At 23.6% G+C, this 16,322-nt stretch overlaps 1 protein-coding gene across 1 annotated transcript in view; it reads right to left on the reverse strand.

Moving 5' to 3' along the window:
- LOC129987695 (collagen alpha-2(V) chain-like) overlaps positions 1-16,322 on the reverse strand; it is a 170,000-nt gene that overhangs the window by 50,430 nt on the left and 103,248 nt on the right. The window contains exons 63-71 of the mRNA XM_056095646.1: positions 14,940-14,957; positions 13,650-13,667; positions 12,790-12,807; positions 10,879-10,902; positions 7,671-7,700; positions 6,139-6,156; positions 3,462-3,485; positions 1,127-1,153; positions 506-529 (exon numbers count right to left, since the gene is read on the reverse strand). Of these exons, the coding sequence (XP_055951621.1) occupies positions 506-529; positions 1,127-1,153; positions 3,462-3,485; positions 6,139-6,156; positions 7,671-7,700; positions 10,879-10,902; positions 12,790-12,807; positions 13,650-13,667; positions 14,940-14,957 (201 nt within the window). The remainder of the gene's footprint in view (positions 1-505; positions 530-1,126; positions 1,154-3,461; positions 3,486-6,138; positions 6,157-7,670; positions 7,701-10,878; positions 10,903-12,789; positions 12,808-13,649; positions 13,668-14,939; positions 14,958-16,322) is intronic.

Consider the following 16,322-nt stretch of genomic DNA (forward strand, 5'->3'; position numbering starts at 1 on the left):
TATATGGCCATTAGAGTTTGAAAACTATCACTCGTTAACGAAATTTATTAATATTTAAAATGGCAGAGAAATAGCAAAATTAAAAATCAGATTTCGCGTATCCTTATTCTTAAATTTTAACTGCTTTTCATTACCTATAGTACGTAATTTATCGTACATATCTTTTAACGAATTTATATTTTTTCATTATTGCCTTTTAGTCTTCGTTTTCTTTGCTCATTTCATTGCTTCGTATTACATGGTTTTTATCAAAATTTCAAATAATTTCATAATACCGTAATATTTATATATTATTCTATTATATAAAGGATTATGTTTTTTCAGTTTTTATTTAAGTATTTAAAATATTATCAAAAAATTCTATTTTTATAATCTTCTAGGATGTTTCATGGGGTGAAAAATATGCATTTCGTCTCATTATATCTAAATAAAAAGCTGAAGTAACAAAAACAATATTAATGTCATATTTTCATTTTTAATTAAAATTCTTATATTGATTACTTACCTTCATTTCCTCCGGAATTATCATCTGCAACAACAATATATTAATTATTTACAAAGTTAAATATAATAACATTTTTCTTATTAATGATTTTTAAATTTTTTTTAATCTTTAGTAAACAATTTTATTCTTAATAAAATTTCAAAACATGACATGTATCTATAAACCCTTCGATTTAATTTCCAGTCACTTTTAATAAATTTAGAAAAATATTCACCCTTATGTGATCGGAATGAAATGGATTGACATTTCCAAAGTCTGATATTTGAAATGGTAGCAAAAAGAATTGTGATTTTTATTTTATTTTATTTTTTTACACAGGCGTGCATTAAGTTCCTTACAACCTTGTTTGAGCTTGTGGAAAATTATGAAGTAAACAAAAGTTTTATAACCTTTCCAAGGAATAATAATATTTTAAATTTAAAAAATTGATCACTTATTAACAAATATTTTTAACATTTTTGTGAATGAAAATCCATTAAAGAAGTTTACTTAAGGCTTTATAACAATTTATTTATCAAAAGAATTACAGGAAATGAAATTTTTGGAAAAACTGTTTATGTTTTAAAAATATAACCACTTTGAGAAAAATTGTACGTTTTTTGTTAAATGAATAACACTTACCTCCCAACAATAAACCGTCTGAATCGTCTGAAATAACAATTACATTTTTTATTATTTTAATATTAAGATGATAAAGATTTAAATACATTTTCGAATGATTTTGTAACATTATACGTTAATAGAAAAGTTAACGTTATCAAGAAAAATTGTGTAATCTTTTAGCAAAAATATCGTATAAAGTATTCGAAAATATTATATGGTGAATTGCTTCTGTATAAAAGTGAACGAAACGTTTATATCCGATATATTTAATTCTGGTACTTAAATTAATTTTTCAGAGAGTGTATAATCCCTCTATTTAATTGCTATCACTTCTGCACTAAAGTAATTAGTTAATATACAATCTTTAACTAATTAGAATTCATTTCTCCTTTGTCTCCATTGTTTAATATATGGAAATATATTATATGATATTGAAGATAGTTTTTACATAGGGAGATATTACGTTTTTATAAATCTCATAACATATATGAAATTTTATTTATTATTTGTTAATAAGAAAGCAGATTTGCTGCAAATATAAATATACGTTTCTCATTTATTTATTACTCACTTACGCTCGAGACCAGCTATTGGGCGCAATTGAAGGCCAGGCCTGAAACCATGTTCCAACGACTTGTCCGCCTGTAGACGATGCTCGCTTTCCTCAGTTGTTTTCTCTCTTGTGGTTTCCTGGGATTCTTTGATGCCCAAAGCACCCCAGAAAACCACAAGAGAGGTTCAAGGGGGAAACACGTGCCTCGTCTGTAAGGCCACAGGTCGTAGGAACCCCGCTTAACTCGGGAGGATCAGGTGACCGCAATGGGATCATAACAAAAAGTTGTCTCATCGGGGCAACTATTTGCCGTTATCTTGTCACGTGATCTTCCTGAGGTGAGAGTAGCCTACGATTGCATGTAATAATTGGCTTCGGTTGAATGGCTTTAATTTTTTGTATCATGAAGATTATTTTTAATATTATTTTGTCATTGAACATAAGAAATATTATTATTACTTATTTAAAAATACATTTATGCATTCTCAATGCTTTCAAATTTATATTCCTCATAACCTCTTGAGAAAGATTTAAGATGATATGCGATTTTAATCGTGTTTTTAAGACGAACACTTAATTATTATAGTTTATTTATGATTGGTATTTAATGAATTTTACTAATTTCACACATTTATTTCAAAATAAACGTGTGAAATTAGAGTCATGTTGACATTCTGGTGGAATTTTGTCTTTCCGCGATTACATCTGATGGGATTCTGCGGGTCTAGACTACAGATGTCTGAATTGTGTTCTGTAATCGCATGAAATAAATAAAAATTAATAAAATTAACTTAATAACTAAAAATAAAAGATCTCTATTTATCTCTTTCTAGTTCCATTATAAATAAAAAACGCATTAAAAAGCTTAATATGGTTTAATGTTTCATGTTTCATAGAAATGCTTTTTGAATTGTAAATTTAAGAATATCTTCTAAGATCTTAATCACGTCAGACTCATTTACTACTACAATAAATATATAGAGAGATTATACTAAAGGCATCTAAAATGAATACTTATTTTTATATAATCAAACTCATTTGTCTATGAGGGTGATGACCGGTAGACATATAGTTATTAAAATTTTTTAAAATGCTTTGTTCGAAATCAGCATAATTACTATTGGGAAGTCTTAAAATCGAATTTTAACGATACCATGGCTTATTATTTCAGAACTCAAAGATTATTTCAGGATTTTTTTTTCAGTGCAGGATTACTTACTAGCAAACTTTTAAAGTTTTTATCACTCGGAACCTTGGACATCATTCTTCGATTCAAGTTTTATAAAAACTTTCGATATTTTTAATTTTTTGAAATCGTTTATATTTGCATTTATAAAGAACTGCATTTGATAGAAGATTGATTAAAAATTTAACATCCAAAATGCAATTATATCGTTATTATAATGCCTTTTATCGTGTACGTATATGTTCCCTCAATATTAGCTGCTAAAAATAACAAACATAAAGCCTATTGAAAACGTTTATTTCAAGTGAGCAAATTTATATTTACTTTAAAGTTCGGAAGAACGTGGACGATTGTTTTTATATAAATATTTGATTTTTTTTTTTTTGACAAATGATGATGTTTTTAGTTTACTTTGCAATCGGGCAAACGTAAAAATATTACAAATAATTTGTTCGTACGCACTTTGAATCAATTAGCTAATTCATTTTTCTAAAAACTACAGAATGAAAAAATGTTATGTTTTTATGTACAACTTTTTCTAATTAATTAAAATGAAATTATTCGTGTTTATATTTTTCAATTTTTTTCTTTGCATTCTAAATAAAATTACTTACCTCTTGATCCTTTTTTTGGTTTAGCTGGAAAAAAAAATTCTAACATATTAATTGGTCATAACATTTATAATAAAATATTTTTTTCGTATTCTTTTACGTTTCAATATTTATCTATTTCCCAAGCTCATTTAATTCTTATTATTAAACAAATATATATAATATAACATCATTCTTCAGAATATCTATTTTTTTGTATTCTTTTGTGATCTTGAATTTGATAATGGTTTAAAGATTGATAAATATTAACCAGGGCCAGGATATTAATATTTTTATTAATGTTTTCTGTAAATGAATTCCCAGTATGTGATATATAGTTTAAGTAGTCTCTCAAAAATTCAAGTAAAAAAAATAAACCTGTAAGTGCAATCCGTGCAACGAATGATTATAAAATAAATGACTAAATGCAAGCTTTAATCCAATCGAATTCACATTATTGCAGTGTATTTCTCTGGTAAAGATTTTTTGCGAAATTCAATGTGAATGATATTCTAAATTGTATAGTTAATTCAAACTATTGATATTTTATCTCATGAAAGTTATGTGTTAAAAAAAGATAATGCTTTATTTTCTCATAAATCATTTAAACTAATATTGTTGGTATAGTCTTAATTTGTAATTTTCAAACTGATGCTGTTTCATTTTTGTTTTTAATTTTTGGTTTTTAATTCCTGGTCTTGCTTCTGATCCGTCCGTAACATGTTATTAATATTATCATAAAATTTACTAGTAATGTAAATCCCTCATTTTTAGAAATACTACTATGTGGTTCAACTTTCATTTCTTTCTAAGTTAATTATTTCTTATCATTAAATATTTATGTATATTATCCATAGTATTACAAAGTATATGGCGTTTATGAATGTATATGAAATAATTTTCTTATTACCATGAAATGCGACAAGGGATTGTATAATATATTTGTTATTGCGAGTTTGTTTCATGATTTTCTTTTTAATATTCATTTAGCGATTGTCAAAAACTATGGTATACCAAAGAATTAAATTAATTTACTCATTAATGAAACTTCAAACAATTATATTAATTTCAGAGCGTTTTAAATAATTTTTTTAATGAAAAGTTAGCAATAATTTATTTTCTGAATTTCCTTAAGCGTAAATTAGTCCATAGATTTCAATTGTACAGTTTTTATTCTGAAATACATTACGAGTTATTTAACTATTTACTTTCTGATTCTGTTAATGAATTACAAAATATTTATGTCATATTATATTTCTTGAATATTTTTAAAAATAAAAAATAGCCTGATGTATGTTTTCAGATATAAACTAATACACGTCTGTATTTTGTAATAAAATAATAAAATACACGTCTGTTGCCTTTTTTTAATTCTCACATTTGTGTTTAATTTTTTAAAAAATTAAAAATGCGATTATTTACTTCAAAGTTTTTCGCCAGGGCTTTGTGCATCTGCTAAATAATTTAAAATGTGTCATATATTGTTTTGAATATCGCTTAGTGAAATAATTTGTGGCAACTTTTGCAAATTTCAACAAATATTTCATTGCAAAATCGTTTTGGATTAATAAAAATTTTCATATATTAATTTTGAAAGATATTACATTAACAACTATTATTATTAAATTAAGTTAGTTTTTTATGTATATTCATTTTTATTATGTTTTCTCGTGAATTCTTATTGAATATCATTTTTTAAATCTTATATTTTATGAAGAACCAGGAAAAATTAATTATTCTTTTTATGATATTTTTTTCATTTAAAAATATATATAATAATTAGAATTAATCAAAATGATCTGATATTAAGATAGTTAGTAAAATATGCAATTTGGATAAAGTGCCTAAAAAGTGCCAATTTCAAAATTAAATGCCTTAATTTCGCTTTCGAAATTTTATTTTATTTTCAAATAATATAAACCGCAATAATTTTTTCTAAGATTAATTTCAACTGTTTCGTTGTCATTTACTTAAGCATTATTTCAAAATATTTATATTTACATAAAATGTAGAAAGATTTTTTTCGCAAAATAAGAAAAAAAAATTTCCTTTTCAAAACATGCAAATTTCGAGCTAAAAAATTTGAAAAATGCCTGGCCAATTGAGAGTTTTGAAGATTGACATACCATTCTTAGCTTGGAGTAAACGTACGAATGTGACAGCTAAAATTAGACAGAGAAAGTGTAACATATGTCTGATCTCGTGCTGAATTGTGTTTGAAAATAAGTAATTTTAAATTGTTAATTAAATGCTTTCTAATTTACCCTTGGTGTGGTGGATATCTTGTGCTAAATTTTAGAATGTAGATAATCATTGACTTATAAATTTATGCAAAGGTATGTAAAAAAATATATTATCGATTTATTTCTTTAAAAAGCATAAAACAAGTAATTATTACAATTTTAAAATAGAACCAAACTTACAACCAAATTCAATGAAAATTTGAGTTTGTGGAAATTATACATCAAAATTCTCAAATCAATAAAAAGGAGTTAAAACTCACTTTTTAAATTTTTTTATATCTGAGCATCCATTTAAATAACTACAATTTCGTTTGTAGTAAGTCATTACTATATAATTCCCAAATGATGCAAAAATGTTACAAAATTATTTTTCTTTTCCAGTGAACTAATTTAAACCGTAATAGCTACTTAATTTTATCTTTTATAAAATACTTAATAATGTAAATATTATTACTTACGTTCTTTTACTTGTTTACCTCCAAACAATAAAATATTATATTATTTTAATTACATATTAACATCATAATTGCATAAAACATTCCGAAATTATTTTCCTTCTCTGTTTAATTTATTCTAAACTTGATAGTGATTACAATTTTTCATCTCAAAAATAATTAGTCGAGTAAAAATTATTACTTAGGTTCTCTATGTTTACCTGCAATTAATATTTTTTTATTGTTTTCATAACATAATCTGTTTTATGAAATAATATAATTGTGTGCACTTATAATAATTTTTAAAAATCCAATTGTTTTTCTTAAAAATTAATAGTTTTTTTTAAATAATCTACTTATTATATTTTATTTCAACGTAATGTTGTTTAGCTGTTTATAGTCTTAAAGCATTTCCAAATTAATAAGAATATAAATATAATATCGCCTTCCTTACATAATAAGATTACGAATTTATAGTGACTATTCAAAAAATTGTGGTCAATGTGAAATTAAAAAAATATACAAGTACAGTTAAAAGGGAATAAAATGGAAGAATGGTTTGACACACGGGGGAAAAGACAGCTCTGTACAGGTATGGCAAGTCACACAATTTAAAGCAACTATAAAGGTGTCAGATGTATAAGGTATAAGGTTTTTTATTGTCACATCTTCAGTTAACTGATGAATTTATCTTCAGTTTTTATATCACGACTTCTCACACCACTAATTCTTTTTTCTTGTATGATATTTTTTGAACAAAATTTGAAGATCAGTTGACAAAGCAAGAAATGAATTTGTTCCTAATTAAAGAATGTACATAAATATTCAAAATTAAGTTCATTTTCTGATATATCCTTATATTAAATTTTGTAAAAAATTATCACTAGAATTGCCAGCTAATTAAATATGTTCAAATTACAAAATTAAAAGCTTTCAGTCCTTTAACATTTTTTTTTCATTACGGATACCATGTAATTCAATTATCTTATCCTTATTATTATTTTTAAATTTCTGTTTTTACGTTTATTAATCAAGTTTGTTAGTATTAAAATTTCGAAATATGTCATTTTCGTTTAATTCTTTTGATTATAATTTCAATCTGCTTTAATACAGTTAGAAAAATATTCGCACCAAATAGATAAGAATGAAACAGCCAGGGAATTGTTTCTAATGTCCAGTGTTTCAACTTTTTTACCTTGATGACATAAAGAATCGTGAAGCGCTTTTTTATGTATATGCCTTTAAAAGTGCAATCTACACACATATTAACTTCTGAACCATTAACTTATATACTGATGCTTCATTAATATTTTTAAACAGTTGTAAAAATATTTGCATCAAAGAAGACTTATCATTTATTAATAATTAATTCTTAATATTTCTGCAAATGTAAATTAATGAATTTTGCAGAACAGATTATTTTTTTACTATAGTACTAAGAGTTAATCAAAAGGATAACAAGAAATTCCGTTCATGAAAAATTGCTTATCTTTAGTAAGAAATTATAACATTTATGAAAGAATTGGTACCATTTATAGTAAACGAATAACACTTACCTTCCATCCATGTAGAAAAATCTAACCCATCTAAAATATCAATTATATTATTAATTGACATTAAGATGATTAAGAATGTAAAGATTATTGATAATTGAGGGTGATTTTGTACCATCATACGTTGACAGACAGATTTACGCTATTGAAAAAAAATACTTCGCATTCCTTTTGTAAATAGTACGCTATCTCTTTGTATATGAAAGTAAATGAAAAATTTTATTTACAACACATTAGATTTGGATATTTCAACTAATTTTACGAAAAGGGAAAAAATTAATTAATTGTTATCAAAGTATTTAGGTGATACGAAAATATTAACTAAAAATGATTTTTATCTCCACTGCTTATTAATATTTCTAATGTATGGAATTATTTCATGAACTAATCAAGAAATTGCAGACACAAACGTTGTTATAAAAAAAAGATAACGTATATGAAATTTTGTTAATAATTGGTAAACGAGAAAGAATCTGCTGTAAATGGAAACAACATTTTTTCATTTATTTTAATAATGCATTAGTGCAGCCAAATTCTTGATTTTAATTACTTGTTTTATGATGTCAGATAAGTAAAAAATGATGCAAGAGTCAGCACTTTGGAAATCAATATACTAATTTGATGCATTTTTGTTGTTATTTCGTAGCCACAATTAATTTTTTGAACAGGAACTGCATACTTAACATTGACTTCAAGAATAAAATCTAAAAAAATAATTATTAAACCTCAACAAAATATTTTCCGAATTCTATCAAATAATTTTTAAAAAAAATCCAAGCTATCTTGGATTCTTAAAGCTACCTAAAAGGACTTTTTATTGGTTATATTTTGTGGCAAATTTAATAGCAATTTTGCATTCCTCTTAATAATTAAAGAATTAATGTTTTTTTTTTATCAGTTGTAAACTTTAAATGGGATTCTACCATCGCCTGATCCCTTCAAGAGTATGCAAGCTCTGTTAAAAGTGGACAATATCTTGTGAGTATAAGAACAAAAATTGCAAAACGAACTCTTTGTTTCTGATCATGGACTATATCTTAGACTGAGTCAATAAATACATTTATATTTTCCTTTCTTTATTTTTTTTTCATTTTTTTGAATGGCTAATCCTTTGTCAACTATTTAAATTCTCTTTTTTATTTTAATTATGAACTTATTACCGGTTTAATGCCACTTTTGTTACATACCTAATCGTCACCAGTTGCACTAATTAACACCACTTATCAACTTAACACCAAAGAATAAAATTTGAAAAATGCAGTTTGACTAATTCAACATTTTATTTCTTAGTTTCAATATCTTCTCCTGGAAATGCATTTTTTACAAACTGATTACTATTTAAAGTAGTCATTAAATTATTTTATTCAGAAGAAAAAACATTCATTCAATAATATTCAAGAAGCATAAGCAAACTATTGAAATAAATAATAATTCGTTTGAACCTTTGAATGAATTAAAATATTTAAAAAAATATATTGTCTATTAATAATTTATTTTAGTACCAATAAAATTTTTTTAACATTATTACATTTTTCAGCATAAGTATTTTATTTAAAAACACATTTGCGCATTTTCAGTGTTTTCAAATTTTATTTCTAGATTTCTTTTGCGAGGTATCTAAGTTGATGTGATATTATTTCTCATATATCAGTTTACTTTTAATGATGAAGACTTCATTACAACGTGCAATAATATTGTCAAAATTGGAATTTAATGAAATTAAAATAAAGGATCGGAATTAGATAAAAATATCACCGGTTTAGGATTATTATGAAATATTGACTTTTGGAGATTTTGTCTGGTGGAATTCTGAGAGTTATAGATTTCGGCTGTTTATCGTTATATTGAATTACATACAGATTATTCTACCTAAAGACAATTAAAAATGGTAACTTATTTTTGTATAACCAACACATCTGTCCATGACAGTGATGGTCAGAGGGCAATATGAGCAGAAAACTATTCCAAATTTCTAAAATATATTTTGTTTTAAAGATCAGCAAATAAAATATCAAAATATCTTTCAACCATATTTGCTAATTACTAAAAAGCATATAGATTCTTATAGGTTTGGTATCCAGAAACGACATATTCCGTGCTTCAAGTTTCGTAAAAAAATTTCAATATTTTCATATTTTGAAATCATGTGTTTTTGCATTAACAGAATGAGGTATTTGGAAATACATTTTAAAGAATTTATCAGCCATCGAGGCACAAATTGCACTTACATTACTCTTATTATCATGGGAGAGTAGTTTCAAAAATTAATATTGCATAAATATCAATAATAGATATAACATTTTTCGCAGAATCAAATATATGTGAAGTAATTTTCACTCAACCATACATTTCTTTGTAAAAATAGTAATCGAACATTATGGTTTTTTTTCTATTTATTTATATTTACGAATATAACATAAGATGTTATGTTCAAATAACATTTATATATATATTTTTTAAATTTATCTTAAATTGAAATTTTTTTCTTTTGCTTTAAAATTTGGAAGAATATGGGCAAATACTTTTATGTAAATATATGAATTTTTTTATGAGAAATCATAAATTGTACTTAATTTTAATCTATAAATCTGCAGTCAAAGTTTACATGTATAAAAATAAATATATAGTCATAGAAATTATATGCAATATCATTACTTTCAAGTAAGTAGATTTATTTAGTTTTTCATTTTATATGCAATATCATTACTTTCAAGTAAGTAGATTTATTTAGTTTTTCATTTTATATGCAATATCATTACTTTCAAGTAAGTAGATTTATTTAGTTTTTCATTTTATATGCAATATCATTACTTTCAAGTAAGTAGATTTATTTAGTTTTTCATTTTATATGCAATATCATTACTTTCAAGTAAGTAGATTTATTTAGTTTTTCATTTTATATGCAATATCATTACTTTCAAGTAAGTAGATTTATTTAGTTTTTCCTTCTTTGGTATTATTTTTGATAATTGAAAGTTACCTTTATTAATATGAGTGTTAATACAAATAATTGATTCGTAGATACTTTAAATACATTCATTCATTAAAAAAGCATTGCTTATAATTTCATAAATGAAAGCAAATTATAAATTTTGATTTCAATTCGCATTCTTTTTCTTACATATTAAATTACTTAAAATGACAATATCCGTGTTTATGATGTATTTTTATATTAATTATTTTTTATTTTATTCTAAATAAAATTACTTACTTCCTAGGGGCCTTCTTGGCTTATCTGATAAAAAAATAAAAATTTAAATATATTATTTGGTCCTATATTTTTTTTATTTCATTTCATAAAAATAGTGAAATGCAAAATCATTTGACTTTTATTTACTGAGCAATCTTCTAAAGAGACAAAACTATTTTACTTTCATATCCTGCTTTGCGTGTTGAAGCTTTTTTAAATTATTATTACTATATATTCAACATTAATTTCTTTCCAAGTTTAAATATTTTTCATCAACAACGTTAGCTTGTATTATTCATACTAGTTCATAACATGTGTTTTTAATTAAAATATTTTGCGATTTTCATAAAATATGGCAACGAATTTCGTAATATCGTTGCTTTTGTGTCTTTTTTACTGGAATTTGTATTTGATTTTAGTTTAACAATCGAGATATTCGATGGAATATCAAAAATGAGAACTAATTTATTAATTATTATTTTGAATAAAACCTGAATACATGATATCAAATTGAAAGCATTTTTATATATTTTTCAAGGAAAAGAGATATGGAAACTGTCTAAATAATATGGAAGGGAAACCAATGGAATCACTCTCGCTTGTACAGTGTTTGTTGAAGTTCTGTACAAATATAATTCATTATTAATTTATTATTATTCATCGTTAATTATTTTGTATTTATATCCTAATATATTTAGTGAATTGCAAAAGATTCATAACATGACATATTTTCAGAGAATGCGGAATGTCAACAATGCAACCCTAGAATATGTTTTTTGGTGTATACTTTAATTTATAAGTGTCTATTCAATATCAACTTAATAAATGTAGCTATTTATGAAGATCTAGGGAAAAAAATCAAAATTATTTCTATATTATATTTTAATTCATACTTCGAAACTAAGCGCAATGGTCTGATACATATTAAGTTCTTTATTAAACTTTATAAATGACATGATCTGTCAACGAAATAAAATTGAAATTAAAAAAAATAAACAATTTAATTAGTATCCAAATAAGTAAAAGGGTAATCATTCTTTTTATGATGAATTTTGCTTATGTTTTTATATTATTTATTCATTTTAAATTTCGAAATTTTTTCATATCTTCATGACATAAATAAAAAAAAATCCAACATAGTCTGTGATTTTCATTTTAAAAATATAAAAAGTTGGAAATAAATTCGTGGAAAGTTGATCTTATTAACTAATTAGACTAAGTATTCTGACATAATATGATTCTGTGTTTGTAAAAAAAACTCGAATGGGGCTGCTAAAATTGAACAGAAAAAGTATATGATATGATTTGGCTATGTGTTCAAATGTGCTCATACACATAAACTAATATTATTAATGGGGAGTACTTTATTTTATCTTACATGCGATTAATATCATACCTTAAACTTTAGAATATAAAACAAAATTACATTTTAATTGTTAAAATAAATCAATAAGAAATATTAAATTAGCCTTTTTTCAAGCCAAAAAAAATGCAACAAAACTATTACTTAACTTTTAAGAAAAATTTGTCTAAACTTTAACAATTTTAAATGATTAAGTATTTGGATTTTCTAAATTAAAATATGAACTAAAAAATAGAAAAAATAATACAAAATAATAGAAATAATAGAAAAATAATAGAAAATAATTTTAAAAAATCCTTATTTATTCATTACACCTTTTTCTAGATAAGCAATTTTTTTTTTAAATTTCAAAATTAACGGTTTATATCAAAAGTTTATATCATGAATTACAATTTTGAGTGCTTTTTAGAGTAAAAGAAATAACAACGTCATGATCTAAGCACCAAAGATAATGCAAGTGGATTCTAAATTACTTTTTATTCTTTCTTAAATTATTTTTAACCATAATAATTTAACCATTTCAATTTTTCATGTTTAAAATATATAATTGCACAAACATTTTTATTTACCTGTCTTTTCAGGTTTAGCTGCAAAGAATGATCCATTTCATTATGTTTAGAGCATATAAAGTTTTATTAAATTATTTAATTATATTTTTTTCTTCTTTCCTAAATTAATATAAATTATAATATCCATTTCAATTTTTAAATATCATTTCTTACATTTGTTTTCTTTAGCTGCAAAGAATAATTCGTTTCATTATTTTTAGAACATATAAAGCTTTCTGAAATTATTTAATTATATTATGTTTTCTTCTTTCTTAACTTAATTTTGATCATAATATTCACTTCAATTTTTCATGTTCAAAATACATAGTATGAATAAATATTATTATTTACATTTCTTTTCATGTTTAATTGCAAAGTATAATCCATTTGATTATTTTTAGAACATACACAGTTTTATGAATTATTTTACAATATTATTTTTTTCTTTCTTAAATTAATTTTAACCATAATATTCACTTCAATTTTTCATGTTTAAAATACATAGTATGAATAAATATTATTATTTACGTTTCTTTTCATGTTTAATTGCAAAGTATAATTCATTTAATTATTTTTAGAACATACACAGTTTTATGAATTATTTTACAATATTATTTTTTTCTTTCTTAAATTAATTTTAACCATAATATTCACTTCAATTTTTCATGTTCAAAATACATAGTATGAATAAATATTATTATTTACGTTTCTTTTAATGTTTAATTGCAAAGTATAATTCATTTAATTATTTTTAGAACATACACAGTTTTATGAATTATTTTACAATATTATTTTTTCTTTCTTAAATTAATTTTAACCATAATATTCACTTCAATTTTTCATGTTTAAAATACATAGTTTGCATAAATGTTATTACTTACGCATCTTTTCAGGTTTAGCTGTAAAAAATAATCCATTTCACTATTTCATTATTAATTATAGGAACTCTTGTTGCTTTAAAAAATTTCTGCGGTTCGTTTAAAATAAATAATCTTTGAAAATAAACAATTTATTATGGTTTCAGTATTTTATTAAAACGCAATCCTAGTAATGTTGTTTAGAAAACAGTTAGCTTCATTTACATATTCTTAAAATTTCTCAGATTGTTAGGAATACAGACAGGAAGACACCTATTACATTGTAAGATTACAAAAGTTATGGTCATCGTTCAAAAAGTAGAGGTTCAAAAAGAAACAGAAGAATATTTAAATTGAAGGAGAGGTCTGAAACAAGAGGGTTCAAACAGTTCCATATATGCACGACAAATTATAAATTTGAAGCCATCTATAAAATGTCAGAATTACCGAACATTAAGCAAGCAAGGAATTTATTGTTTATTGAAAAATGTGCATAAATATTAAGTTAATAAAAAGTTTTCATATCTTATATACCAAGTTAAGAATATTTGGTAAAATTTATCATTGGAATGTTAGACCATTTAAATAAAGTTCGAATTACAAAATTGCATAGGATTATTTCCTTTCCAAATTTTCTTTTATCAGATGCCAAATATCTAGGCCTATTTTTCTGAAACTTGGAAAGTTCCGCCGATATACCGTTCTTATTTCTGATCAAAAATTTGTCTAAGAAATATATTATGAGTTTTTTTCTCATGTCATAACATGTTTCACATAAATAATTTAATACTTCCAACCAAGTATTTTGAATTACCCTTCATATTGTAGAAATCTTATCCTAAGCTTTAGAACGTAGGTAAAGGTTCAATAATTACTGCATGTCGAAATAAGTAATAAAATGTTTGATTAAACGCTTATTTCGCCAAAAAATATACAAAAATTAATTATTACAATTTTAATTAAAATAAATCAAAATTTTATAACATAAAATACATAAGTGTAATTTATATTATACAGAATTTTTTACTGAAATAATAACATCTAATTTGAAACTTTCAAATTAATAAAGGAGTTCATCTAAAATCATTATTTATCCATTGACATTTTCAGCTTCATTTTTTAGAATTTTTTAAATTTATAAAATCACAGCATCCTTTTAATAAGCTTACAGTTTATTACAAGATATAAGCCAAGAAATAATAAATCAGAGTTCCAAATATTATATTTCTTTTCTGATTATTTAATTTAAATCATAATTGTCAGTTCAATTTTTGCATTCTTAAAATACTTAGTAAGGTAATTATTGCTACTTACGTTCTTTTTCAGGTTTAACTGCAAATAAATGTTTGTTTTATTATTTTAATATAGAATATATTTCATAGAATATAGAATTGGTGATTTCTTTCAATATACAATCAAACTTGTTTTTATGGGGTGAGTACTTTTTTAAGTGATTTTATGTTTGAGCGATTTATTTTGTATGTCTATTTAATGCAGCATGAGAAATTTTTGTAGGAATTATAGCACCGTTGTAATGTTTTTTTTTATCAATGTTATACTGGCACAAATACAATGCGTATAGTATACAATGTATGTACGTAAACTAACTCCAATATTCCAAAATAAAATAAGTAATATATTCCAAAGATAAATCAACCCCAATATCTTCAAATGATGAAAATGATTTTGAACCAGTGCGCCACAAGAAGATACGCATTTTAGATTATAACGAGTTTTATTGAATTATGTGTATTTTGAACATTTTTAATGCTTAAAATAAGAAATTAAATTTAAAAAAAGGTTTTATGTGCAGTTTAATAATTGTTTTTGTTTCGGAAGCTCTTTCTTGTTATTTCGTAAATCGTCCACATATTTTCTAAGTGAGACATTTTTTTCAGCTTTTCAGCCCCCATTCACTGCATAAGCTTTTTTTTCTATTGTTAAAATGTAGCTATCAATAGCTATAAAATTTGATATAAATATTATTAGTTTTGGAATTTTTTGTGAGATTTCTTTTATATGGTCACTATCTAGCTCATAAAAGAGGGATTGACTGCATAGCATTATTTTCTCACCATTATTAGAAGTACTTTATATATTCCGTATTTATATTTCAACTTTAAAAAAAATTCTAAAACCTCTTTTTTTTCTAATTAATTTTTCTACAATTCAAAATGGCAATTGATCATTGACTTTCTTTAATACGATAATTTTGCTAATCAAATTTCTGTTATTGTCGTTTGATAAAGAAAGAATATATATATATATATATATATATATATATATATATATATATATATATATATATATATATATATATATATATATATATATATATATATATATATATATATATATATATATATATATATGTGTGTGTGTGTGTGTGTGTGTGTGTGTGTGTGTGTGTGTGTGTGTGTGTGCAAATGTGCTTTACTTCTAAATATGTAGGAATGAGATCCAATATTTCTGATAAAAATAATTTGATTTCATGCAAATTGGACAGAAAAAAATAAAAGTGTAATACTATTTATTCTTAAATAATGAATAATAATGAGAATATACCTTATTCTTTTGCAATAAATATTTATTTATATAATAAATTAATATGAAAGATTTTTATTTTGGATAATATTTTTTTTTTGCAATCGATCGTAACATTTGTTAAGAAATTTCATACAAATGTTTATTTATTTA

Source organism: Argiope bruennichi, chromosome 10 (genome assembly GCF_947563725.1).
Source record: "Argiope bruennichi chromosome 10, qqArgBrue1.1, whole genome shotgun sequence".
Lineage (NCBI taxonomy): Eukaryota > Metazoa > Arthropoda > Arachnida > Araneae > Araneidae > Argiope > Argiope bruennichi.